The 27,159-nt window shown below is 45.6% G+C and overlaps 2 protein-coding genes across 2 annotated transcripts; one reads left to right on the top strand and one right to left on the bottom strand.

Moving 5' to 3' along the window:
- Positions 1-215: 215 nt before the first annotated feature.
- LOC308259163 (GPI-linked NAD(P)(+)--arginine ADP-ribosyltransferase 1-like) lies at positions 216-19,938 on the top strand (the record flags this gene model as incomplete). Its single annotated transcript, XM_080689966.1, is given in 6 exon segments — positions 216-413; positions 16,513-16,617; positions 16,884-17,207; positions 17,211-17,628; positions 19,017-19,074; positions 19,872-19,938. Coding segments are annotated over 6 exon segments (1,170 nt in total).
- Positions 19,939-20,093: 155 nt separating this feature from the next.
- On the bottom strand, positions 20,094-26,625 carry LOC308259158 (neuronal acetylcholine receptor subunit alpha-10-like; the record flags this gene model as incomplete). The annotated part of the gene is made up of 4 exons (XM_080689951.1): positions 20,094-20,542; positions 21,135-21,273; positions 21,668-21,813; positions 26,604-26,625. 4 exons carry the CDS (start codon positions 26,623-26,625, stop codon positions 20,094-20,096), a joined length of 756 nt encoding a protein of 251 aa, XP_080546077.1.
- Positions 26,626-27,159: the final 534 nt, after the last annotated feature.

Here is a 27,159-nt window from a genome sequence, read left to right as displayed (position 1 = left end):
AAAACTCCCAAAACCAGAAAAAGAAACACAATTAGCACACAAAATGGAGCCCCTCCTCTCTCCGAGAGACTCCTAAGACCAGACACAATTGACCACCTCTGGCAAGTGGCCCTTCCAAACCCTAGACGGCACCCTTCATGTGGGACTAGAACCCACAATCGCTTGGCACCCAGATGGCTGAGAGTGGGACTCTAACCCACGATCCTCAGACCCAGATGGGACGTTTCCGAGCGTCCTCGGAGGTCCCCCGACTTCCTGGGACGTCTCCCAGGGTGGCAGTCGGTTATCACGGACACGTCTGTCGTAACCCTCCTTGTGTGTGGGACCCGAACCCACCATTGATCGGACAAGGAGTTCTGCGCCAGCGAGCACCGCTGGCGCAGACGGCTGCCAACTACCAGAAACACCAGAAGGCAGCTGCTCACCACTTTACCAGAAACCAAACCAAAAATCACAGAAATTAACACAGCCGGCAACAGGAGACAGACAAGACAAACAGAGACAAACAGGTAAAAGTTTTACCTCCAAGGGGTGTCTCGTGGAACTTGGGTGGTCGCGCTTCCCGGCCAATGCACCAAATGTAAGACCCCCGCCGAGGGGAGACCCTCAATCAACCTCGGGATAAGCGACGTCAAGTACCACGAGAGACTACGTCCTTGATGCAATGAGCAAAAAAGGTTTATTAAGGAGCCAGTGCACTGGGGCCGACTCGTATAGGAGTTCGACCCCGAGCCACTGAAACTGAGGGTATTTATAGGGAAAAGACCACTAGTTAGGGGGGGTTTGGGCTAAATTGCATGCATTTACAGAAAATTACAGAATCATTTGAAAAGTACATTCTGTAGTCAAGTGTTAGATACAATACCAGGTGCAGTCAGTAAGCTCCCGGGTCAAGGCGCTCTGGCCCAGACAGTATAGATAAGATGGGGTGGGCTTATTGCATATCTTACATTCCTAAGCTGTAAGCTGCAGTAAAATATACTTTTTCTTTTTAACTATTAGCTGGCTGTTTTAACTATTAGCTAGCTGCTAGGGGCTTATGATTTTTCTTCTAAATGGAGCCTTTCAATAGTAGCAGCTAAAGTTACACTAGTAGAAATAAGAACAGCAAAAGTTATGTTAGTGGAAATAACAATGCTACTTATCAGCAGAGTATAGCTTTATACTAAAAAGTAGTTATACCTGTCTTCTTTTTATTTAGTGTGTGTGTGTGTGTGTGTGTGTGTGTGTGTGTGTGTGTGTGTTACTGGGGTTCCTGGAAACTCTTCTACCTTCGGGCTACACTCCCAGACCTATTTTATACTTTTTTTTATTTTTGGAAACAGGGTCTCTTAAGCCCTCGCGCAGTGGCTGGCTTCAAACAATGCGATCCTCCTGTCTCCGTCTCCCAAGCGCGGTGATTACAAGCGTGCGCCACCATGCCCCGCAAACGATTAAATGATTTAAATGTGATTTTCAGGGTGCAATGTAAAGATGGACTGCAAGAGAGAGAGAGAGAGAGAGAGAGAGAGAGAGAGAGAGAGAGAGAAGATTCCAGAAATATCCCTCTATATTTTTGAGTAAATAGGGCTAACTAATGCCCAACAGGTAATTGGTAGCCAAGAGGGAACACAGTTACATCTAAAGACTTCCTAGAAGAAGATTTCAGCAAACACCTAGAGGTGGAAATTCATAACTTTCTAATAGAATTAGATTAAAAAAATTTAGAAAGTTAATCCAAAATGTCCAAAGAGCAACTCTTCTACAAAGAAATAAAAATATCTAGGATATGAGTCGAAGACTAAGAAGCAAGCTAATTTTTTTTTTCCTTTGGTACTAGGGATGGAACCCAGGCCTTCTACCTTCAGGCTATACTCAGGGTCTCACTAAGTTGCTGAGAGCCTCATTTAGTAGCTGAGGCTGGCTTCAAACTGGCATGATCCTCCTGTCTCAGCCTCCCAAGTACTGGCATTACAAGCATGAGCTTCCATGTCCAGCTAAGCTAAAATTTAATACAAGCTAGAAATGACAAGAAGAGCCTATAGCATCTCATGCTTAGCAGCAGTCACCACCTCAAAGGTGCTGCTTTCCCTCCTAGACACTCTGGATCCCAGCACCACAGGGTGGGGAAGGGACTAGAATGAGGAGATTTGGGTGAGGTCGGCCTTTCCCTCAGGCGGGCCCTGACCCAGCCAGCCTAGCAAGCAGACCCACCCAGCCAAGGAGCCTGGTGAGGGTCGCCCTAGCTAGGTTAATTTACATTGGAATAGTTGCCTGCTTTTAGGCAGAAACCAAGTCCTTGCACAGATTTGCCCCTCACCCAATTTTTGAAATATATTAATAATCATAGCTTTCTCAAATCTTCCTAGGCCATTCACAGTACTGGTACAAAGTGGCTTTAGATTCCTCTTTGGCCATGTTGAGGCTTCTGTGTGGTACTGAATGAAACAATACTGCACTTACTTAGAAATTTATATAATTTAAAAGGAGATCAATAAAGCTATTTTCTTAGATAATATTGATATAGGACACAGAATTGGTTCAAGTCTGTATGTATAAAGAGATATACTTGTACCAGTATTGGGAATGGCCTAGGAAGATTTGAGAAAGCTATGATTATTAATATATTTCAAAAATAATTGTGTCAAAATGGTGGCAGACCTGGAGAGAGAAAGGCTTGGCTTTGGTCAGAAAGCAAACAGCTATTGAAACTTAGATTGACTTAGTTAAATGTAATTAGCAAGTCAATATGAGCGCAGAACTAGGCCAGATCTACAATGATTGGATAAGCTAGCTAAGATGGTAGGAGGGGTTGACCTTCATGAAAGGAGACACCTTGCCACACCTTTTTGGAGGAGGTACCTTACAGGGTAAGGGAGGTACCTTACAGGAACGTTCACTATGTCAGAATTACGTAAACAAGATGGAGGTCATGGGTATAAAAAGGTCGAGTCCACGTGTGATCCCTTTGGTGTATTCATTCGAGTCACCCCTCCATGCCAATCTGATATGGAGCTGTACCTATTTTCTGTATTTCTATCTTTTTAATAAACTTCTTTAAATCTTCAGCATCTGTCCAAGCTATGCATATTTATTCTTAGCTTAGGACAAGAACCCACAGGTTTTTTCTGTTTTTTGTCATTTTGGGTTTTGTTATGGGTTGGGGGAAAGTGTGTCTGGGACCCTAGCAGGGGTCCCCGGGGAACAGTTTCCCCACGCCATATTCTCTAAAACCGTAACAATACTGGCAGTTTTTTCCTCTCCTCTGCAGCCCCGGGAGGGGGGGGGGACCCATAAGTGAATCTGGCTCCTGGAAGACAAGGCATGACTTAATGATTTTAGGGTTTGGGGAACATAAGACATGGGCTAATGATTATAGAGTTTGGGGAAAGACACGGATGGGTAATAATCTTATGGGTTTGGGTAAGATAACCTTATCTGGGTCTGCATCCTGTCATGCTGAAGCTTTTTTTGTGGGTGTAAGTTTTGTGCAAAGCCACACCAACACCAGTGAGCCTTTGTAAACATTCCAGATGGTCTGCCATTTTGGGCTATAAAACTTGTACTCCTTGGTAATTCAAGGCTGCATTCAGAAGGTTCAGACCCGAGTATAGCACTGGTGCATCAGTGTTTCTCCCCATGGAATAAAATCTCTGACTTTACATCTTCTGAGTCAGTGGTCTCTTTTGCACAATATCCAGACCCTACAACATTATCACCAAACACTTAAGAAATTTCCCTCAGAGAAGTGGAGCATATGACATGTTCGTGAGTTGGTTTGCAGGCACACTACATGGGTGATAGTGAACTTAGGTCATCTAACAATTCTAATTGTACCAGTATTGGGAATGGCCTAGGAAGATTTGAGAAACCTCTGGTTATTAATAGATATATTTCAAAAATAGTTGTGTCAAAATGGCAGCAGACCTGGGTAAAGAAAGGACTTGGTTTCTGCCAAAAGAAAAAGGCAATACCAATGTAAATTAACCTAGCTAAAGGTAATTGGCAAGTCAATAGGACAGTTGAGCTACGGCTTACTCTTTCTAAAGACAGATCTACATGATAATCTAGGGAGGATGGAACAGGGGGTTGACCTTCACCCTTCATGAAAGGAGACACCTTGCCACACCTGACTGGGGGAGGTACCTTACTAAGTCAGAATTACATGAACAAGCTGGGCGTGCTTATAATCCCCACGCCTGGGAGGCTGAGACAGGAGGATCGCATGGGTTCGAAGCCAGCCTCAGCTACTTAGTGAGGCTTTCAGCAATTTAGTGAGACCCTGTTTCCAATAAAATATTAAAAAAAAAAGGTCTGTGAGTATAGCCCAAAGGTAGAAAGCCTCTGGGTTCCACCCCCAGTACCACCAAAAAAAAAAAGAAAAAAGAAATACATGAACAAGATGGAGGTCATGGGTATAAAAAAGGTCAGGTCCACGTGTGATCCCTTTGGTGTATTCACTCGAATCACCCCCCCCATGCCATTTATGAAAGACATGGGGCTTTAACTGTCTTCTGTATTTCTATCTTTTGAATAAACTTCTTTAAATCTCCAGCAAGTGTCCAAGCTATGTATACTTATCACTTAGCTCAGGACAAGAACCCACGGTTTTTCTGTACTTGGGTTTTTTTGGTTTTGTTGTGGTTTGAGGGGAATTGTGTCCGGGACTCTAACGGGGGTCCCCGGGGACAGTTTCTCCAAAACCATATTCTCCCAATCCGTAACACTAATCTTTATGTTTCTTATAGTAGGTCTCAAGGATACTATGAGCTGTGTTATGAGACTAACTAATAAAATGGATATCTCTTTAAATCAGGACATTTTATAGGGGAACTATGCACCATAATCACTACCATGCCCTAAACAAAGACTTTGAACAACTGGATTTTTAATCAATTTAAAGACTTAAGATTTTAAATTAATCTTTAGTGCCTAGATTTTGGATTGCCTGAGTTTGATCAGCTAGGCTATAGGGGCTCTTGTTAAAAACTCCATGTCACAATTATATTAATAATTGCCAACAGGAATAACAAGGACACATAAAAATAGACCTTTAGATTTTTCATGAAAGTGAAACAAGTTTTTCACTTCCTGCTCAGTGAATAAATTCAGTCCCTTCTCTCAAACAGAGAGCCAAAACTGAGCTCTGGGCAGAAGCTGTGAGCCCACAGCCACTCAGCCTTGGAGAAGAAACCAACTCTCCCTGCATGTTTCTGTAGAGCAACCTGAAGGCAGGAGCGTGGCCTCAAGAAGACAAGTAGGTGAAAAATGTGTCTGTTTTGAGAAAGGGCTTCAAAACGTTTTTTAAAAAAAATAGCTTTGGTATTAATGTGCCGGTATTGGGAAAGGGCTTCAAAAATGTATTTGAAAATAGCTTTGGTATTAGGAAGCCAGAGCTTGGGTGCAGGCAGGCACTCAGACAGGGAAGGCACCCTGCAGAGTTCCCTGCACCAAGGGTGATTAGCAAGAAAATAGAGGGAGCCCAGGGCCTTTGCATTTTATTTTATTTTATTTTATTTTTATTTTTATTTGGTGGTACTGGGGTTCCTGGAAGCCCTTCTTCCTCCAGGCTACACTCCCAGACCTATTTTTTTATTTTTGGAAACAGGGTCTCTTACGCCAGCACGGCTGGCTTCGAACCTGCGCGATCCTCCTGTCTCCGCCTCCCAAGCAAGGGGATTACAAGCGTGCTCCACCACCCCCGGCAGGCCTTTGCATTTTAAAGACAAGTTTACATATATAACATCTAGCAGACAGACTAGGATGTGGGAAAAGGGGCCACAAGCCTTCAAGAGATACCTGACTTTGATAATTTCTTATTGAAGTAACAACTTTTGGGGTCTTAAAAAGTTGAGTTTACACCTATAGGAAAAAGACTTTTGGTTAGACAGGATGTAAGATAGTGAACCCCCAAATCAAAAGACTTGTTTGGAGAAGGGGTAGATCTGGTCGGGCCAAAAGATGATTGGTTAAGCAAGGATACAGGATAAAATAGTGATAAAAACTGTTCTGTATCCAAAACTCCATAACTTATTTACAAGTCACCCTCCTATACTCTGTCTGATATAGGGCTTTAACTCTGTCCCTTCTTTCTGCCTTTGTAATGTTGTACCACCGTAAATGTTTCACCATAACAAAAAAGAAAGTGGGAAATGAGGTAAATAAATACAAGGATAAACACAGAGACTAAGACAGAAAGAGAGGTTAATGGTAATAGACATTTGGAACAGTCAGATACATAGAAAGATTAAGACTTGCTAAGAACACAAACATAATTTGGAATTGTAATTGTTTAGAAGAAAAAGCTACAAAGCTTAAAAAGATGAACTATGTAATATAAATACTCAAAAACAATTTGGTGATTTGGATTATCATACTAAAAACAAGTCCAGATTTAGGAGAAAAGAGGTTTTAATTGAAAAAATTATTGCAACAAGGGAAAAGGACAATTTCAACAGGGAGAATATCTAATCATAAGAGCTACTAGCAGGTCTAAAGCCAGGCAGAAAGAAATCTTGCTTCATGCAGAATAGTCAAGAGGCCTGGAGGGAGTCCCATAGGGGTGTGTGATCATTGGGAACTGCTTTCCCTGAGGTCAGCAGATTCATAAAGGGGTCAAGGAGGATGTCTGTGCTGGTCCAGATGGAAGGAGGTGTAAAGTTCAAGAGTGGGGAAGAAGAGGAAACTTAACTAATGTTTGGTTGAAGCATTTTGTTTATGGAAATCAGTGAGCATAAACAATTCAGTTAATCTTTTATAAGACAAAGAATAAAAATTTAAAATTCTGTGTCTGGCCTGTCACTAAGTTAAAAAAAAAGCCATGTATCTGTTTTAAATCTTGTGGGGAGCTTGGCATGGTGGTGCATGCTTGTAATCCCAGTAATTGGGAGGCTGAGACAGGAGGATAGCAGGTTTGTGGCCAGCCTCAGCTACTGAGTGAGGCCCTCTGCAAGTTAGTCAGATCTTATTGTACCAGTACTGGGAAAAAGCTTCAAAATGTATGAATGTGCCAATATTGGAAAATATTTTCAAAATGTATGTGAAAAAAATTGTCGGTATTAGGAAGCTAGAAGCTTCAAGGAAAGGGCTGCAGATTCCCAGGCACCAAGAGTAATTAGCCAGAAAATAAAAGAAGCCCAGAAGCCCAGGGTCATTTACATTTTAAAGATAAACAAAAGGAGGTAGGAGGTGCCATAAGCCTCTAAGAGATTCCAGACTCCCATAATCAGACAGTGCAGGTCTACAGGAAGGAAACCCCACATTAAAAAACCTGCTCCAGAGAAAGGGCAGATCTAGTCTGGATTCTGGCTCCAGAGCCCTTGGGTGACTTCTTTTCAAGTCACCCCCCTGTACTATCTCTGGTATAGGGCTTTATTAAACTTTGTTCTATCTTTCCATCTTTGTAATAATAAAGTGGCTTAAGCTTGCAGAGTTCAGACTAGAGTTTTCCATACCTAGTTCAGAACAAGAACCCGCAGCTACATATCTCTCACTGGAACAGTTTCAGGAGCCCAACAGTGTCCCTGGAACAATTCCAGCACTGTTACACTTATTTCAAATAAAGAATAAAAAAATAGGGCTGGAGGTGTAGCTTGAAAGTATAATATCCCTGGATTCCATCACCAGTACCACAAAAAAAATTTTTTTTAAATCTTGCGAGGAAGAGTTGAGTCTTTGCACTAAGACTTTTCTCAGAACAGAAAGGTTAGATGGATTTCCTTAATCTTTTCCTTCTCTTTTCCAGGAGCCCATTGTCATAATGGGTCCCAGAAAGGAAGGATAGTCAACAAAGAAGGTTCCCTAGGAGAATGAGGATGAAAATGTTACAGAAGCATCATGACTTGCTAAGTTGAAAATGAATCTTAGGCTTCTCAAGAATTTTAGAAGAAGATATCAGAAATGAGACTAAGTAATGTGGAATGGATGGGATACATTCCTCAGTATATTTCATCAGCAAATATCTGAGCCAAATATGCTAATTTTATTACTACCATGATAAATTTAGCAAGAAAGAAAATATAAAAAGAGTGTGAAGTCCAAACAAATGATCAAAGAGAGATGCTTTTTCTTACTCTTTTTAAAGGAACAATAAGTTTGTGGAGGAATGCCAGGACAAATGAATCTCTGGACTAATGTAGCATATTCCAGGATGCCACCAAGAGATGTGTGAGGAGAGTGTAAAGGTTAGTGGAAAACAAGGGCCAAGAGTTTTATTACCATATTAGTTACAGCCAGAAAAATAGTTTCTGGTGTTTAGGACTGTTTTCCTGTCATGAACAGCATGATAACTTCTGAGGGTTTTGGCTTCTATGGGAAAAAGAATTTCAACACATACCAGTCAGATAAAATGGCAGAGGTTTTCATATAAGCAAAGTAAGGATACGTGTTCAGGGGAAATGCAGGCCACCTCAAGAAAGAGAACCATAGGGAGAGAGACCAAGATCTCAAAACATTGTTCAGAGTGTCTACAAGCTACCCCAAATGGACCCAAATGGCCTAGAATGTCCCCAGAATAGTCACAAATGGCCCCAAATGGCCAAACTGCCCAGAGCTTCTCAGAGCTCTGCTTTCTTATAGGGCCTACTAGAGAGGGGATGGCCAGGAGCATGTGAGATGGCAGGCTCCTTCTTTGAAGCTTTCCAGTTCACAATAAGTGGTAATCCTTTGGGACAGGAGCAGTGTAGTGTGGGGCTCTGTTAACAAAAAGTGTGACTTTTGAGAATTTCCCTGGAGGGGAAAGGAACTTTGGCAAAGAGTGAAGCTCTCAGCTTTTAATCACCTCAGAAATTTCCTGAGCCATCCTTTTTTAACTTAAAATTGCCTTCTTAAGAATAACCAACCTCTGTAAACTGAAGGCTTCAGATTTTAAAACCCTATCTTCCATCCCTTCCCAATGAGTCTCCTTTCTACCTAAAATTTTATTTCTTCTGTTCTACCATATCATTCCCACCTTGGCATGGCAGGGCCATGCCTCCCGAGAGAATCCACATGGCTTGTTTTATGTAGGAAAAGACAGATCAGGCGGTCCTTTTTGAATTCACTCTTCCTCCAGTGACTGGTCTATTTCATGTGCCTATTTAGCTTATTTTGTGATAGCACATCCTTAATTCTTCCAGGGAATAGAGGGAAGGGCACAAGAATGCATGATGTAACCTTAAATTTGAAGGTAAAAATGTATGAAGATGAGTTCTGACCAGATAGATTCTACATTTTCTAAAATTAGAAAATGAGGTTCCTAGCCAGTCATGATGGCACATACCTGTAACCCCAGTACTTGAGAGGCTGAGATGGAAGGATCATAGGTTTGAAGACAGCCTCAGCAATGTAATGAGACTCTCAGGAAACCAGTGAGAGCCTGTTTCAAAAATAAAAATAATAAAAATAAAAATAAAAAAGTACTGATGGTGAATGTGCTAGTATTGAAAAATTGCTTTGGTATTAATTTCAAAATGTAAAATGTGGTCAGGGCCTGGGTGCTGTGCAGGCACTCAGGGGCAGGGGGAGCAGCTTGTTATAATGTAGAATTTCCCTTACCAAAAGTGACTACCAACTACAAAAGAGTTGTAGCCCAGGGCCTTCATATTTCAAAGACAAGTTTACATAATAAATAACTTCTAGCAGATAGGCTAAAATTCCCCAAGGACGTGGGAAGATAGTACAGGCCTTTGTCAAAGGGGGCAGATGTTGTGCCCAGGCCGATGTCGCAGGAATGGAGAAAGAGCACCAAGTGAACTTGGAAGATGAGTATATTTAATCGCGGAAAAAACAGACTAGCCAGGCTAGGGATGCAGTCCAGCACTCAGTCCAGAACTGCCACCAAGAGATGAACTACCAGGGGTTTCTAAAGGCGAAAGCCACTGAGGATAGGGGGAGGCCCATTGTTATTGTCTGACAAAAATGCAACTTTGTCTGGAGTGGGGCTCCTGCTGGAGGATGTTGGTCTATGCTTGCTACATTTACCATAGGGTAGAATTATAATGAGTTTATTAAGATGTAACTCCATCATATATTAAAAAGCAGATGTACATTTAAACTGTAATATATCAGATTTCTACAAATACCATACAAATTTTGAACATTGAATATTTTAATATTCAATGATTATGAGAGTTCACTCTCTCTCATTCTGTTTGACCAGAATGTTCTTTTAAATACAATTTTAGTATCTTTAACTAAAAATATTTTAAGAGAACCCTGTAAATTTATCTAATACAACAATTTTTTTATTCCACTCTTTTATAGCCTTTTAAAAATACCTGTAAGATTTTTTTTTCTTTCTCTTTTTTTTCTCACTTTGGAACAAAATTCAGTCTCTTAATACATAAATTACTTCTTTTTCTGTAAAAGACAATACATCTCATGTCTTATGACTTTCCTTGCCAAAAAGACATCTGACTTTCTATGTATATTTTGCACACAGAGTTGTTTCCTTTGTTATTTCCAGAGTTATTTCCTTTTGTCATTTCTTTTGTTAACTCTCTGAAAAATGAGCATTAAACAATGTTGGCCTGGCTCTTGTTAAGGCCTTACACAGATACCATGTGACCCCTGACTATTAACCAAGTAACACATCTTGGTCATAACAAAGGCTTGGGCTTGCATCAGAGATAATGGGTGGGCCCACATCTGCATGAGGGCAGGAAAAATGCTTTTGGTCAAACAAGAAGAGAGAGAGTGAATCCTCATAATTATATCAAAAGGCTTGCACTGGAGATAATGGGCAGGCCCACACCTAATCGGGTCAAGAGCAGATAGAAAGACTATTGGTTAAGAAAGATGGGAAATAATGAATCTATAAAAACTGTTCTATGTTCGAAAATTTCAGTGTCTTATTTTCAAGGCCCTCCACTGCATGGTCTCTCTGATGTAGTGCTATTATAATTCTGTCTCTTCTTTCTGCCTTTGTAATAATAAAAATTGCTTAAGCTTGTAGGAGTATAGTTCTGGCTATTTTTTCTACATTAGCTAAGAACAAGAACCCGCACTCTCCATCTCACTCTGTTATAGTACCAGGGGTGTAACTGGAGGTAGAATGCCTCTGAGTTTGATCCCTAGTACCACAAGAAAGCAAAAGAAAGAAGAAAGAAAGAAAGAAAGAAAGAAAGAAAGAAAGAAAGAAAGAAAGAAAGAAAGAAAGAAAGAAAGAGAGAAAGAAAGAACTCCCCAAATGAGAAGAGCCTCACATAATGCTTTATTTGGTGTCTCTTCTTTCTTGAACTCCTGGCTTCTTCTCTATGCTGCTGTATTCTAGGATCAAGGGTTTCTCATAGAACTTTCACTTCTGCTCCAATGACAAAGAGGAAATAAATTCTTATTCCTATAAAGGACGTCAACAACTGTATGTAAATAGTTATAAAATTATAAATAAGTGATGACTGATTGTGAGGAGTAAAGAGAGACGTCAAGGATAACACTCTTTGGGTCCTGAGACTCTGAGATGTTGGGAATATTGTGATTTTTTTTTTCACTTCTTTACCCTTCTTTACCTGACTTCCATAATCCTTATCGAAGTAACACCTTTTGGGGTCTTAAAGATTTGAGATGACACCTATAGGAAAAAGACTTTTGGTCAGAAAGGATATAAGATAGTGAATCCCCACATCAAAAGACTTGCCCCAGAGAAGGGGCAGATCTAGACGGGTCAGAAGATTATTGGTTGAGAAAAAGGATAATGTATCTTTATAAAAACTGTTCTTTATCCCAAAATTTCAGTAACTTATTTTCAAGTTACTCCATCTGGTATAGGGCTTTATTAACTCTGTCCTATCTTTCTGTCTTTATAATAATAAAGCTTACAGCAAAAAAAGAGTTTGGGCTATTTTCTAAGATAGCTAAGAACAAGAACCCGTAGCTACCTCTCCCACCATTATAGCTTTTGGCACCATAACAGTTTTTGGTGTAGGGCTTTATCAACCTATCCCTTCTTTCTGCCTTTGTAATGTCCTTCTTTCAAGCAACTTAATATTTGGAGAGTAAATCATTTTGTAATGTGTAGCTGTGAATATTTTTCATCGCATCACTATATTCTATTTTATAAATATTCCACAATCTATTTGCTCATTTGGCTGTGTCTGAACATTTGGGTTGTTTTCAGTTTTTTTCCTTTTATGAATTGGGCCACTGTGAATATCTTTGTGGATGGATATTTCTTGATGCATACTGTAAGGTTGTGATGGAGAGGAAGAGGCAAGCAGGCCAAGTCAAAAAGCAAAAGGTGCTTTATTCTACACTCCCGGGCTAGGTTCACCAGTCCAAAGGTGGGGCCAGTGAAGCATGCACCTAGGGTAGGCAGGTTGAAACTTTTTATGGAGCTGTTTTCGTTTTGTTTTGTTTATGAGGATGGGGGAGAGCGGGGAGTTGGGGGCTTTCTGTGCAGGTGGGTTGTTGTTTCTTAAGCAATGGTCTATATCAAAGTTCTTGGAACTGGGTGACACCTGTTTCGGAAACTGGGTGATATGCAGTTGTGCATATCAGGCAGGCAGTTAGGCCATTTTTGGAGACACACAGTCATGAAACAGGGGCCTTAAGGGAACTTGAAGCTGCCAGTTATCCCAGAACACATGGCAAGTCAGAGCTGGTGCTAGGACCTAGACCCCAGCCTCCTTACTCCCAATCTTTCGTTGTATGTTGGGTAAGCCAGGATATTCATGAGAGAGCAACAAACTCCAAGAGGATCCCCTGAGCCTAGGGGGGCTATAGCCACCCCTCCTTCTTCCCCTTATCTAGAGTGTGGAACTGGCTCCAGTGAGGAGACAGCTATCCTACAGGGACCTCCCTTCTCAGCCCACCTTCCTTCAGGCTTCAGGGATCCCCTCTCTCAGGAGCAGAGTACAGGGAGAGTTTCTGAGCCTTGAGTGACATCTAGAAATGGATGGGGGGTGTCACATTTCTGAGCAGCTGCGTGGGGAGGTGTGGGGTGGGGTATTGAGAGTATAAAGGAGGAACCTGTCCTCCCCTCCCCTCTGGCCTGACACTAGTCACCAGGGTCAGCCGCCTCCCACCTTGCAGTGGTCCATCTTCTCAGCGGTATCCAGAAAGCTTCTCAGACTTCCAGCGATCCTTCTGGAGGCCTTGCCTGGCCTTGGGCTGAGCCTGGGGACACGGAATGGGTTATGTCTTGTTCCTGTCTGCTAGTACTCATGGGCTGGGAGGGGAGACGTCACATAAGGCATCCTGGTGTGATTAGGACAGGGACAGAAGGCAGTGCAGGGTGCTATGAAGCCCAGCAGAGTCAGAGGACTTCCTGAAGGAGTAAGCCCTGAGCCACTCCTTGAGGAGGAGGGCAGGAGAAGGGAGTCCCAAGTAGAGGAGAAATAGCCAGCTGTCCACACTGTATCAAGGACGCCAAGCAGAGGCTGTGGGGCAAGGGGCGGACAGGTCCCAGAAGGCAGGTCACAGAGGGGCCCAAAAGCCAGGATGAAGATGCTGGATTCTACCCTGTGGTTTGGGGGATGTTTCATTTTATTACTTTATTATCATTATTATTATTATTATTATTGTTATTACTACTACTATTATTGGGGTATTGGGGTTGAACCCAGGGGCATTCTGCCTCTAAGGTACACCCCAGCTCTATTTTAATTTTTATTTTGAAACAGGCTCTCAGTTGTGGAGGGCCTCACTAGGTTGCTGAGGCTGATGGTGAATCTGCAATCCTTCTGTCTTAGCCTCCAAAGTCCTAGGATTACAAGGGTGTGCCACTGCGCCAAGCTTTTAATCTGTATTTTGAGATATTTCTTTCAGTCAGTTTTGGCATAAAAAGTTTTTAAGCAGGTAAGGAAGATAACAAGAGGTGTGCTTTAGAAACTGCTTCTCCTGCTCCATGGTGAGTGCTCTAATGGGGAGACAGAGGAGGTGGGGAGCTGGGCGCAGTAGGGCATACCTATAATTCCAGCAGCTCTGGGGGCTGAGGCAGGAGAAGCAGAAATTAAATGCTAGCCTTAGCAACTTGACAAAAACCTGCCTCAAAATACTTATAGAAATATATAAATATGGCTGAGGCTATAGCTCAGTGTCAGAGCACCCCTGCCTGGGCTCCATGCCATTGTACCCACATACACACATACACAAGGAGGCAGGGAGGTTGCAAGGAGGCGGGTGCACACCTGAGCAGGGCAGGCTTGGGGGGTGAGTTATGGAAGGAGCATCCAGAAGGGGCCCATACTGTGCCCAGCATTAGAATAAAATAAAAATTTAAAAAGGGGACACAAAAATCTTTTTTGAGGTGATAGGCACCTTTACTACTTTGATTGTGATGATGGTAACATGAATATGTACATATTTCCAAACCAGTTAAATGAAAATTAAAATAGATGAATAAACCAGGCATGGTGGCACACGTCTGCAATCATATTGCTTGGGAGGTTGAGACAGGATGAGCACAAGTTCAAGACCAGCCTCAGCAACTCAGCAGGAGCTTCAACAATTTAGCAAGAGCCTGTTTCAAAAGAATAAGATCTGTGAGTTTATCTCAGAGATAGAATGCCCCTGAGTTAAATCCCTCCAGTATGAAAAATGAAAGAATCCAAGATGTGAAAACAAGGGCACTTGTCTTATCATTGGGGAGCAAACTGGTACCTTTTGGAATGGCAGTTTGGCAATGTCTATCAAAATAAAAAATACTCATATCCTTTAAGTTTCTCTCTGCTTTTAGAAATCTTTCCTATAAAAATATGCACACAAACTGGGAGTGGTGGTGCCTGCTTATAATCTCAGTATTTGGACACTGACACATGAGCATTGCCAGTACAGGGCGAGCCTCAGCAATACAGCCAGGCTCTCAGCAACCTGTTTCCAAACAAAACAGAAAAAGGGCTGGGGGTGTAGGTTAGAGGTGGACTGCCCCAAAGCTGGATCCCAGTACCACACACACACACACACACACACACACACACACACACACACACACAAGTAGAATGCACACATGCAGTAAAGTATACATGAATGTTCACTTCAGATTATGTATAATGTTTTAAAATTAGGAAAACATTTATGTGTCCATCATGTGTTTTAACTATACCATGAAGTATATTATGTTGCCATTATAATGAACAAAGTAGATACCATGTGCTGCTACAGAAGGAAGTTCACCATATATTATTTCTTGGAGAGGGAAAAGGGTATATATATGATATGAGCATGCCTCTGGGATCACTTTTATTTTGGAACAAGATCTTGCTAAATTGCCTAGTCTGGACTCAAACTTGCCATTCTCCTCTCAGCATCCCAAGTACTGGGATTATAGCATATGCCACTACATTTGGCTTGTATATTAAAATATAATATTATTTGTATATTCTCTGAGAGAGGTCCTGAAAGACACCATTATCCCTGGTGGCTCCTCTCCACTGGCAGGTATGTGTGAGAGCTGGGACTTGCAGAGAAAGAAAAAAGAAGATTAGACTTTGTGAGTCATATACTCACTTCCCCTATAGTGAGCATGCATTGCTTTATAAAATATACAGAACTAAGAAAGAGGAGGAGGAGGAGGAGGAGGAGGAGGAGGAGGAGGAGGAGGAGGGAGGTGGTGGTATACGGTCTGCCCCATCCTGACCCAATGCAGTACACCCTCCTCTTAGAGACGCTCAGTGTGCAGGAGGCTGGGCTGCCCTTCGAGTCCCTGGGAAGTAGGTGCCCTCTGTATGCACCCACCCCCCGGGCACCCAGGGTCTCTCTCTGTCCCTCCCTGGAAGCAGCTGAGGCTTGGGACAAGAGGGCTCAGGGCAGGACAGGACTGCAGAGACAGCAGAGGTCCCCAGGCCCTGCTCCAGTCTGTCCCTGGAGTATGCCCCGCCCCACCCACTGACCTCACCTGGAACTGTCCCTGTGCTGGTCCCTGGTGAGGTGAGGCCAGGACCTCTTCCTGGGGCAGTCAGGTCCCTTCACTACCTGCCATAGTCTTCCCAACTTCCCACTTGGCAAGCTCGACTAGACTAGAAAACATGTCATTCACTCTAAGTCCTCAGAGTTCTTCCTCCAGCACCAGTGCCTCTCCCTCCCTCCCTCCCTCTTTTATTCTTTTCTATGATACTAGGGGTTGAACCCTCTGACATTTTACCTCCAAGTCACACCCTCAGCTTTTTTATTGTTTATTTGGAAACAGAGTCACCCTAAATAAAGGGAGCCTAAGTTGATGAGGCTGGCCTTGAACCTGTGGTCCTCCAGTCTCAGCCTCCCAAGTACTAAGATTGCAGGCGTGCACCCACACCCAGCTCCAGTTGTATCTTATAATGGTCTGAGCCATGCACTGAGAGGACACACTCCAGCTGTCACTAATGTTTTCTATTTTTATTTTATTTTATTCATATATTTATTTTAGGTACTGTGGATTGAACCCAGGGACATTCTACCTCTGATCTACACCACCAGCCCTCTTATATTTTTTATTTTGAAACAGGGTCTTGCTAGGTAGATGAGTCTCACTACTTGCTAAAGCTGTCTTTGAACCCACAACCCTCCTGTCTCAGCCTCCCAAGTACTGCGATTACTATTAATGTTTTTTTAATGTGTAGGGATTAACGCTACAATTTCCAGAGAAGGGGAAAGAGACAGCAAGTGTCGCGGGTCACCTCCACCATGCAGACTCCTGCCACAGTGTCGCTGTTCCTTGTGTCTGTGGGCCTCATGGGCACACTGCAGGTGTGGTCATGCTCCAAGTCCCATCCTCCCAGCAGGGAGGGCCAGAGGGAGGAGGGAATACCACTGCTTCCCTGGGGAATGGCTCTGCCCAAGGGGACAGCCTAGATGCTGGTGGGGGAGGCTAAGCCAGCAGTTCCCAAGCCCCCTGCCCTCCAAGTGCCTTTGGGGCCCTGGGTGTACCTCTCCCTGGAGGGGAGAGCTGGATGTCAGTGCTCTATTCCCCAAGGGGCCCACCCTCTGGTTCCTTGCTGCTCCCTCCCTGTCAGGTCCAGAGTTACCCCATCGCACTTGGAGAAACTGAAAAAGGAACCCTGGACATGGCCCTGGACTCCTTTGATGATCAGTACGTTGGCTGTGTGGCAGCCATGAAGGCTGCCCTTCCAGCTCTCAACCACACAGAGTTCCAGACCAACCAAGTATATGCAGATGGCTGGGCTAAGGCAAGCAAAGAGTGGTACAATTGCCCAACCCAGAGACGAAGCCTACCCGCAGGCTTCCGAGATGAGCATGCAGTGGCCCTGCTGGCCTACACTGAAGAAAGCCCTCTGTACTCAGAGTTCAATACAGCTGTGCATGAGGCGGGCAGTAACTGAGACTACTACCTCCAAAATTTCTCCTTCAAAACATTCCATTTCCTGCTTACAGAGGCCCTGCAGGTGCTCGGCAAGGGTCAGGGGTCACCCCGGTGCTACCAGGTTTACCGAGGGGAGAAAGTCCTGCGCTCATGGCTGGCGAGGCCTGAGGACCCTGTAAGGCTGGGCTGGTTTGCCTCTTCATCCCTGAAGAAGAACATAGCCGAAACTTTTGGAGAGAACACCTTCTTTGACATCTGGACCTGCCTCGGGGCTCCCATCCGGAATTACTCCTGTTTCTCTCATGAGGAGGAAGTGCTGATCCCCCCCTTTGAGACCTTCCAGGTGGTCAGTGCCACGAGACCAGCTCAGAGCCACATCAAATTCACCCTCCGGGCCCTGGGCAACCATAGCAGATACAACTGCGAGTATATCAGAGGTGAGGAGCGTGCGCGGCTCAGCGCCCTGCACACAGAGGGACTTCTCCCCCTTAGAAGGGACTTTGGCAAACCCAAGCCCCATCCAATGTCCAAGGGATACATACAGGAATATTAAAATAAACTGCTCCTACTGGCTCACACCTGTAATCCCACCTAGTCAGGAGGTTGAGACAGGAGGATTGCAGGTTTAAGACTAGCCAAGCAATGTAGAGAGACCTTGTCTCAAACTAAAAAATAAAAAGGTCTCAGGGTAAAGTGTCCTGGATTCAATCTCCATTACTGCAAAGTAAAATAAAAGAAGTAAACAGGCAGTGAGGGGACCAGTCATGTACACCAGCTCCTCCATGGTTCCATCTAATGAAACACTTAAGCTTTTGAAGGTGTCTACGCCAAAGCTGGCCATTTGCCTGTGGGAAGACTGAAGAGAGGTCCCCGGTCTTGGGCTGTTTGAGGGGGAAGCTCACCTGGTCACACTCTGCTCCTAAATCTCTCTCTCTCTCTCTCTCTCTCTCTCTCCTGTTTTTTTAATAGCCTCAGGCCAGGGCTCCCTTTCCACAGACTGGTCCCTCCCGATGTTGCTCGGCTTCCTTGTGGTGGGGCCCCTCACTGGGAGCGTGGACCTCCTCTGACCAGCACACACTGCACAGCCTCTCCTGCTGCCCTGCCGCCTCGGCCACCTGAGGACATCGGTCCCCTCTGTGCACCACCTGTGACCAAGATCCCTGGCAAACTCATCTGTAGGAAACTCTGGGACTGGAATGACAGCCAGCTTCCAACCCTTGCAACTAACAGATGGCCTGTTTCAAAGCTGACATTTTTCCTCTTGTTCTTCTCCTCCCCTTGTGTACAAGTAACAGTCTCTTAACAGTTTACTGACTAAGGGAGTGAAGACTGGACATCTGGTGCCAGGAACCAACTTAAGGAACCAACTTAAGGACCACTTAGACACGAACCCTGTCAATTCTGTTAAAAGCTAACTGTTAAAGGGGACTTAATTCCTTTGCTTGGGGAGAATCCAGTTTGATTTTGAGCTCTTAAGTTCACAGGCTTTGTCTGCTTTGCTAGAGAATCAATAAATTTATTTTCCTTCTTCCTAAAGTCTTGTCCCAATTATTTGATTCGGCAAATGGGCAGAGACACTGGGATTTGGTTATAGGACCCACCCAACAGCTGCCAGTGGAGACACAGTAGAAAATTTGGGGAATTAACCTTCCCCAGGTGGGAGACTCAGGACAGGCAGACAGAAGCCAAACTGAATCATCGGATGCTGATAGGGAGGAGAGCACTTAGCCAGGGGCCTGGCCAGTGCTCCCCAGTGCCCCCCAAGACCTCCTGGAAAGCCCCCACTTACTCCTTCATGAAACCTTCTCTGATCTCTGCCACTCAGGGGTTAGAAGCCCTGACTCCTTGCTCAATGGGTCCCGAGAAGCTTCCCACGTCACACTGTGAGCTTCCCTAGACAGGGACTGAGTCTGCAGCAGAGATGGTCCATGAAAACCCACAAGGAGCCCTGTGATGGGCAGGTCCTTGCACGGCCCCTCCCCTGGACACTTCCCAGCTCTCCTCAGGGCAGTGAGTGGGAACGGAGGCCAGAGAGCAGGACCCAGGCAGAGCGTTTTAGGTCCTCTCTCTCCCAGGCTCCCTGTCACTCCCAGGCATTTTTTCCTCAGCGAAGATGCAATTTCTGTGCTGCTCCTTGAGTCCTGAGGCTCCTGTCTCTAGAGACAAACCTGAACCCCCATCCCTGTCTACACCAGCGTGGGCCCAAGGGGAAGCAGGACACAAGGAGGTGCAAGGCACTTGTCTATGATGTAAATGTCTGCGCAGCCTCCTGCTCCCCAGGCCCCTGGCAGGGTCAGGCAAGACCAGGTCTGGGAACAGCAGCTGCTTAGGAAGACAGGGAATGCAGCAGCTGCTCCTGTTCTCTGCTCTTCTTCTCTAAGTACTGGGGATTGAGCCAGGGGCATTTATTCTACCCCCAAGCCACACCCTCAGCCCTTTCTGTTTTTTATTTTGAAGCAAGGTCTCACTAAGATGCTGATGCTGACCTCAACCAGAGATCCTCCTGTCTCTGCGTCCCAAGTACTGGGATTACAGGATGTGCCGCGGTGCCTGGCTGGCAGCTGGTTCTCACCCAGTGACCTGCTCTCTCCCACTCTGAGGTGTAGCTCTGAGCAGGGACAGTCAGTTGGCCTGGACCTTGATCCTGCTCCTTCTTAGAGTTCCTCCTCTTTGTGTTTAGGGAAGTGGTGGCCTCTGGACCCTCTTGCTCAGGACACGGGGGCCACAAGGCTCCTCGGGAACTGTGAATGAGTAGTGCTGGTCCTGCAGAGGGGGCTTCCGGGGCTCTGCACAGCGGTGAGCAGGGACAGGCTGGGCCTGTGAGAACCAGCAGCCGGCCGGCCCTGCAGCCCTGCCTGTGGGTGCTGTGGTGTAGCAGCTCCCAGGGACCCAGTCCCGGCCCTCACAGGGCCTGCACCAGCACCAGGAGGCTCATAACCAGGGCCATGGAGAAGAAGGTGCCCAGGAAGAAGCGGTCCATCACCCGGGCCAGGCGCTTCCAGTCCTCATGGCGGCGCTGGGCGGCCCGGTGGCTGCGGAAGGTGCTGGTGATGGTGGCGACGTGGTGCAGTAGGGCCTCCTGCCGGCACAGACACCGGGGCTCCTGGCACGGGCCTGCTGGGGGCCCAGCGGAGGGCTGGGGGCTGGGGGCTGACTCCCGTGGCCTGGACTGCCCACAGGGCTGTCCTCGATCTTGCACACACAGGCCCCTGGCCAGGTGTCCCAGCAGGAGGGCCCGAGCCCAGGCGGGCACTGGGCGGGCACTGGGACCACAGTAATGCAGGTTCATGATGAGGATGGTGAGTGCCGTGGAGAACATGACCATGGTCATAGTGGCCATGTAGTACTTCCCTGCTAGAGCAAGAACTTGGGAATTCTGAGGCCCTCAGCTGCCTCCCCCCAGATCAAAGAACCCCACCACTGAGCTCTCGGACTCCTCTAGCCCAAGGGACACTGAGGGGAGACCCCCGTTCTCCTCCTCCCTCTTCCCTCCCAGTGCGTCCTCTTGGGGTACCTGTTCCCTGTCTGGTATCCTCCCTGCTGGAGGCTCAAATGGTTGTCAGCATGACCAGGGCAAGATGCCTGTCCTGTTGTGCACCTGGGATACAAGGGACCCACCTTGTAGGTTTGCGGGGATGCTTTCCTGAGGCATTAAAGATCTCATGCATTGGAGAGAGCCCGGCATGAGCAGGCACTCTACAGCTGGCCTATCCTGAGGACCCTGGAGGCGAAGCTCTTCTTCCATTAAGGCCTCAGGGAAGATCTACTTCCCTGCCCCCAGCGCGAGGGCTGTTCTCCAGGGAAGCCTCCTTTCCCTTCAACCTCAAGGTGAGGGCCTGCTCCCCAGCTGCCCTCTCCTCTCCCTCCCCTCTCTCCCTCCTAAGCGGGCTCCCTCTCCAAAAAACAAACTCTGTCCCTGGTGGCCAAGCATGCGCAGCCCTACCCTGCACCCTGTCTGGCCACCACACAAGACTGCTGGGGATGTGAATGGCACCCAGGCCACCATAGACTTCAGGGTCCCATCGTAGGTAGGGATCTGTCCATTCCTGCAAGTACAGGGTCAGCACCTGGTTCCGTTCATCCTGTGGGGCAGGGAGTAGACGGCTGTATGTGCACACCCTGCCCCATTTTTGCACACTCACCTGCAGGGCTCTGCTCAGCACCCACGAATGGGACTTGCCCATACGCTCTAGTCCCCTCCCGGGCCTGACTGTGCCCTCTCACCCGGCTGCTGCTTCTCGTGTCTGGGCCACACTTTCCTCAGCAATCATAGGGATTCTTGCTTAGCAGGGATTCAATGAGTTCAAGTGTGCAAAGTTTGGGGCACACAGTGGGCACCCAGTACTTACTGCCTGTCGCTGTCATTAATAAAACACTTAAGCAAAAGAACTGTGGAGAGAATAATCCCGGTCTCTCCCCCTTCCTCCCTTGACAGGGCTCCAGGTCACACTCCACATGTCCCACCACACAACGCACCATGTCGATGATCTGGGACAGCGTCACATCCAGCGTCACGTTCAGAGCCTGGTCTGTGTCCGCCACGGGTCTCAGGGCGCTGGTGTAGTTGGTGAAGAGGTCCCGGAACAGCTTGTGAGCCAGCCTGCCCTCGGCTCCCAAGCACGCTCAGGAGCAGCCAGCAGGGCTGTCGTCCATGACTGGTCGGGGGGCCTCTGCCCCATCCTCCACCCCGGCTGGAGCCCTGTCACCTGCTCCAGCAGGGGAACGGCCTCCTGATGTGTGTCCTCTGCCCTCTCGCTGTGGCTCTAGGTCCTCCCTGGCCTGCCTCCAGGGATGAATGAGGGAAAGCCGCAGCCTGTGTCCTGGGCAATACGGCCTTCTTCCCCACCCGTCCCTTCCTTAGGTCCCGGATTCGGCCTTCTCTGCTCCAGAGTCTGGAAGGACCCAGATAGGCCCCAGGAGTCCAAATTTTCACCCAGGCATTGTGAAGCCTATCACCCCGTCCTCCAGTTTCTGGAACCTTTCCTTTCCTCCATCTGCATGAAAGTTGGTTTCCCCAAATATTCTGATATAGGCCATGTTCCCTCCTCTGCAGCTGCTTTGCTGGTTTGCTTTCAGAAGGGCTCTCGCTGTATTGCTCATGTTCTCAAATTCCTGGGCTCCAGTGACCCTCCTGCCTTGGCCTCCTGAGTAGCTGGGACTACAGGTGTGTGCACCGTGCCCAGTATTCTCTCTTCCAAAAACACACTAGTATTTGTTTTTTTCCTTCCATCTTTTCTTTCCTTTTATTTATCTGTTTATTTATTTATTGATTTATTTATTTATTTTTCTTTTTGATACAGGGGATAGAACCCAGGGTCCTACCACTGAGTTACACCCCCATCCCTATTTTATTTTGAAACAGGGTCTAAGTAGCCCAGGCTGGCCTCAAACCTTTGATCCACCTGTCTCAGTCTCACAAGTACTGGGACACAACCACATGCCACCAGGCCTGACTTAGGATTTCTTTGTATGTGTTTTTTGGAAGGCTGCTGGGGGTGATCCCAAAGACCTATTGTGTAACGGTGGGGAACCTGTTCCGGGGGCCCTGATGGGCTTCCGAAACTGTTACGGTGAGATGTATAGCCGCATGTTCTTGTTCTGAGCTATGTATTAAAAAAACACTAGCCAGAACTATTGATGGAAGCTTTAAACAATTTTATTATTACAAAGACAGAAAGATAGGACTGAGTAAATAAAGCCCTATACCAGAGGCAATATAGGGGGTGACTTGAAGTCACTGGAGGCTTCTGGACCCAGGGTTACCAAGTCTTCTGACCAGACTAGATCCACCCTTTCTCCAGGACAGGTCTTTGGATGTGGTGATTCCTTCCTGTAGACCTGCCCTGTCTCCAGCACAGACCCCATGTCTTTTGTTACACCCCAAAATGTGTCAGTAGATTATCAGAGTCTGGGATCTCTTGGAGGCTCATAGCATCCTCCCACATCTTTGGGAAGTTCATTTATCTTTAAAATGTAAAAAGACCCTGGGCTTCCTCAAGAACCATCTTCCCCATCCTCAGGGGAGTTTGCTTCTCTTAGAAACGTAAAAGACCCTGGGCTTCCGCTATTCTCTTGCTAATCCCCCTTGGCACTGAAACTCTGCAGCCCTTTTCCCTGAAGCTTCTGGCTTTCTAATACCTACATTATTGATACATTTTGAAATCATTTCCCAATACCGGTACATTCATACATTTTTAAAGCCCTTTACCAATACTGGCACATTAGTACATTTTGAAGCCATTTCCCAGTACTGGTACATATTGCATGCTAGGTAAGTGTCCTGCCACTGAGCTATACTCCAGGACACACACACACACACACACACACACACACACACACACACACACACACAATTTTTTTAAATTTATTTTTACTTTTTATTTTTTTTAACAATTTTTTATTGAACATAAATAGTATACATTTAAACTATATTTGGTGCCCTCTCCCCCACCCCCGTTTTCCCTTCCCCCCTCCCACCAATGGTTGTCTAGGTTAACCATGTCTTATTCATAATTTTACACATATTCAGATGTAGACCCTCATTAATCAAGATCAGCCTTCCTCCTCTCCTATCTTTCCATTCAAACTTTGCTGGTATTTCCCCTCCATTATCTGGAATCCCACTGGTATCCTCTGTGTTTCCTAGTTTGGGCATATTAGAGGAAACATATGTACCTTCTCCTTCTGTGCTTGGCTGATCTCACTTAACATAATGTTTTCCAGGGCTTTCCATTGAAGAGTTCGAGATTGCCCACCTTCCCAAATAACGGAGAATACACAAGGGATGTAATTCCAAGCAGGGTTTATTGCTGCAGCATGTTCCTCACCGGCAAGGGGCCTTCCCGAATCGACGGCACTCACCCGTGGGGAGGAGGAGTCAGTCGTGGTCCGGCGGCCCCTAGCCTCTGGTTCCCTCTAACTTTATAGCCGGAGTAGGGGGTGGGCACACACACCAGAGCCCGCCAAAGAGAAGCCCGCAAAAGATACATCCAATCAATTAAACTGGTAAACAGGTACAACCACTAAGTTTAAAGCAATCACACATTCATTTGAATTACAGCAAATGGTTTCACAGAGCTGCCTCCCTACGTCATTGCCCGCCAAGGGTCTCCTTTGTCTTCCCTATGGGGGGATGTGCGCCCCTGCTTCAGGAGCAGCCCCTAGCTGGCAAATGTTTCCCATCAGATAACTTTTATGGCTTCCAACATTCCTTCCTTATCACCCCTGTCTGAAACAAATGGCTATCTCCTCTGCTTGGACAAACGGCTATCTTTTGACACTTATCTCTGGTACCTCAGCCAGGGTCTTAAGCAGGTTATAACAGAAGTAAGAAGTTTGCCCATTTATTCAATTCATTGCTTACACAAACTGCTACCTTCTTATCCTAACCTTATATAATATTCCCTTAACTCTAATATTGGCAAGGGTTTCCTTAACTAAAACCTCAGGTTGGGGAAGACTTTTCTTCCTGCATTCCTACACCATCTTCTTGCAAATGATATAATTTTGTTCTTCTTTATGGCTGAATAGAATTCCATTGTGTGTATTTCCCACAGTTTTGCTACCCATTCATCTGTTGATGGTGGTCTGGGTTGGTTCCATATTTTGGCTATTACAAATTGTGCTGCTATGAACATAGGTATGCATATGTTGCTGTGTTTCTCTGAATTCAACCCCTTTGGAAAGATACCCAGGAGTGGTAGAGCTGGATCATATGGTGGATCTATTCCCACCTTTCTTAGGAATCTCCACACAGATCTCCATAGTGGTTGAACTAGTTTGCATTCCCGCCAACAGTGTAAAAGAGTTCCTCTTTCCCCACATCCTCACCAGCATTTGTTGTTGTTTGATTTCTTTATGCTTGCCACTCTGACTGGGGTTAGATGGAATCTCAGACACACACAATTTTTTTTTCAAATTTGAGACAGGGTCTCATAAGTTGCCCAGGCTGGCCTTGAACTTCAGATCCTCCTGTCTCAGCCTCCAAGTCCTGAGATTACAGGTGCACACCACTATTCTCAGCCTACTCTAGGATATTTTTATTTTTTATTTTTGTGGTACTGGAGATTGAACCCAGGGGCATTCTACTTCCAACATACACCCTACCCCTATTTTTTTTTTCTTTACTTTGAAACAGATCTCACTAAGTTGTGGAGGGCCTCACTAAGTAGCCGAGACTGATCTTGAACCTGTGAGCCTCCTATCTCAGCTTCCCAAGTACTGGGATTACAAATGTGTATCACCATGCCTGGCTCTACTCTAGGTTTTTATGGCAAACAATTTTCTTGGACCTTGACTTAAACAACCTAAGAATCTTGTCCTTCCTCATTTTTTATTGTTGTTTTTGTTTTCGTTGTTGTTGTTTTTATTGTTGTTTTTGCCCTCGGTTCCGGACTTATTTTGAGTATTGGGATTGAACCTAGGGGAATTCTACCTGAGCTATACCTGTATCCCTTTTTATTTGTTTATTTATTTATTTATTTATTTATTTATTTATTTTTAATGTCATACAAGGTCTAGCTTACTTGCTGAGGGTCCTGCTACATTGATGAGCCTGGCTTTAAATGTGCAATCCTCCTATCTTGGCTTCTCAAGTGCTGAGATTATAGGTATGTACCATGCCTGACTTCTTTTCTTTCTTTCTTTTTTCTTTCTTTTTTTTTTCTTCTTGTGGTACTGAGAGTTAAACCCATGGGCATTCTACCTCTGAACCACACCCAGCCTTATTTTATTACATTTTGAAACAGGGTCTCACTAAATTGCTGAGGCTGGTCTTGAACCTATGTGTGCCAGTATGGGGAATGACCTAGGAAGATTTGGGAAAGCTCTGATTATTAATATATTTCAAAAGAAAATAAATGGTATATTTCAAAATAGTTGTGTCAAAATGGAGGCAGACATGGATAAAGAAAGGACTTGGTTTTGGCCTAAAAACAGGCAGCTATTCCAGTGTAAATCAACCTAGCTCAAAGTACTTAACAAGTCAATAGAGGAGAGCTAGGGCTTCCTCTTTCTAAAGACAGATCTACATGATCTAGGGGGATTGGGGCAGGGTTTGACCTTGCCCTTTATGAAAGGAGACACCTCACCACACCTTGCTAGGGGAGGTACCTTACAGGGAAGTTCACAGAGTCACGCAAACAAGATGGAGGTCATGGGTATAAAAGGCCGAGTCCACGTGTATGCCCTTTGGTGTACTAATTCGAGTCATCCCCTCATGCCATCTTAGCATGGGGCTGTATTTCTATTTTCTGTATTTCTATCTTTCTAATAAACTTCTTTAAATCTTCAGCAGCTGTCCAAGCGATGAATACTTATTCTTAGCTTAGGACAAGAATCCACGGTTTTTCTGTTTGTCTGTCTGTGTGGTGGTGGGGGGGGTATTACTTCTCCCCACACACACACCACGCACCTCCCCCGCCCCCGTGCAACATATTCCCGCAACACTATGGTTCTCCTGTCCTCTCCAGAACCTCTTTAACTCTACAGGTCCAAAATATAAACTACCTCCTGCCCACCCTGAAACTTGCTTTTTTTGTGTGTGTGCTGGTAATCAAGCCCAGGCCTGATGCATGTGTCCTATCAAGCCCAGGATGTGCCCTATCACTAAGCTACACTCCCACCTCTGAAACCTCCTTATTATCCTGTGTTCTCTATCTCAGCAAATGGCACCCTAGGACCCTCAGGAAAACCTGTGAATCTTCTTTCCTTTATTCTTCCTCCTCCCCTTGTATCCACTCAGTCTCCTAATCCTGTTGACACATCCTGAATCCACCCTCTCCTCCTAGCTCAGCCTTCCTCCCTGGCTTGAACCAGAGCACCAGTGGCCTCCACACTGCCCCCTGCCTCCAGCCCACCCTTGCCGGCCACCCTCCACATTTACAGTACATCAAGCTTTTGAACTTGCAAATCTGACCAGGCCGGTACCTGCTCAGACCTTTCAGGGCTCCCTATGGCTGCAGGACACA

Source organism: Muscardinus avellanarius (assembly GCF_963383645.1).
Source record: "Muscardinus avellanarius genome assembly, chromosome: 1".
NCBI lineage: Eukaryota > Metazoa > Chordata > Mammalia > Rodentia > Gliridae > Muscardinus > Muscardinus avellanarius.
The sequence above is the reverse complement of the archived record's forward strand: the minus strand, read 5'-3'. Positions and strand labels throughout refer to the sequence as shown.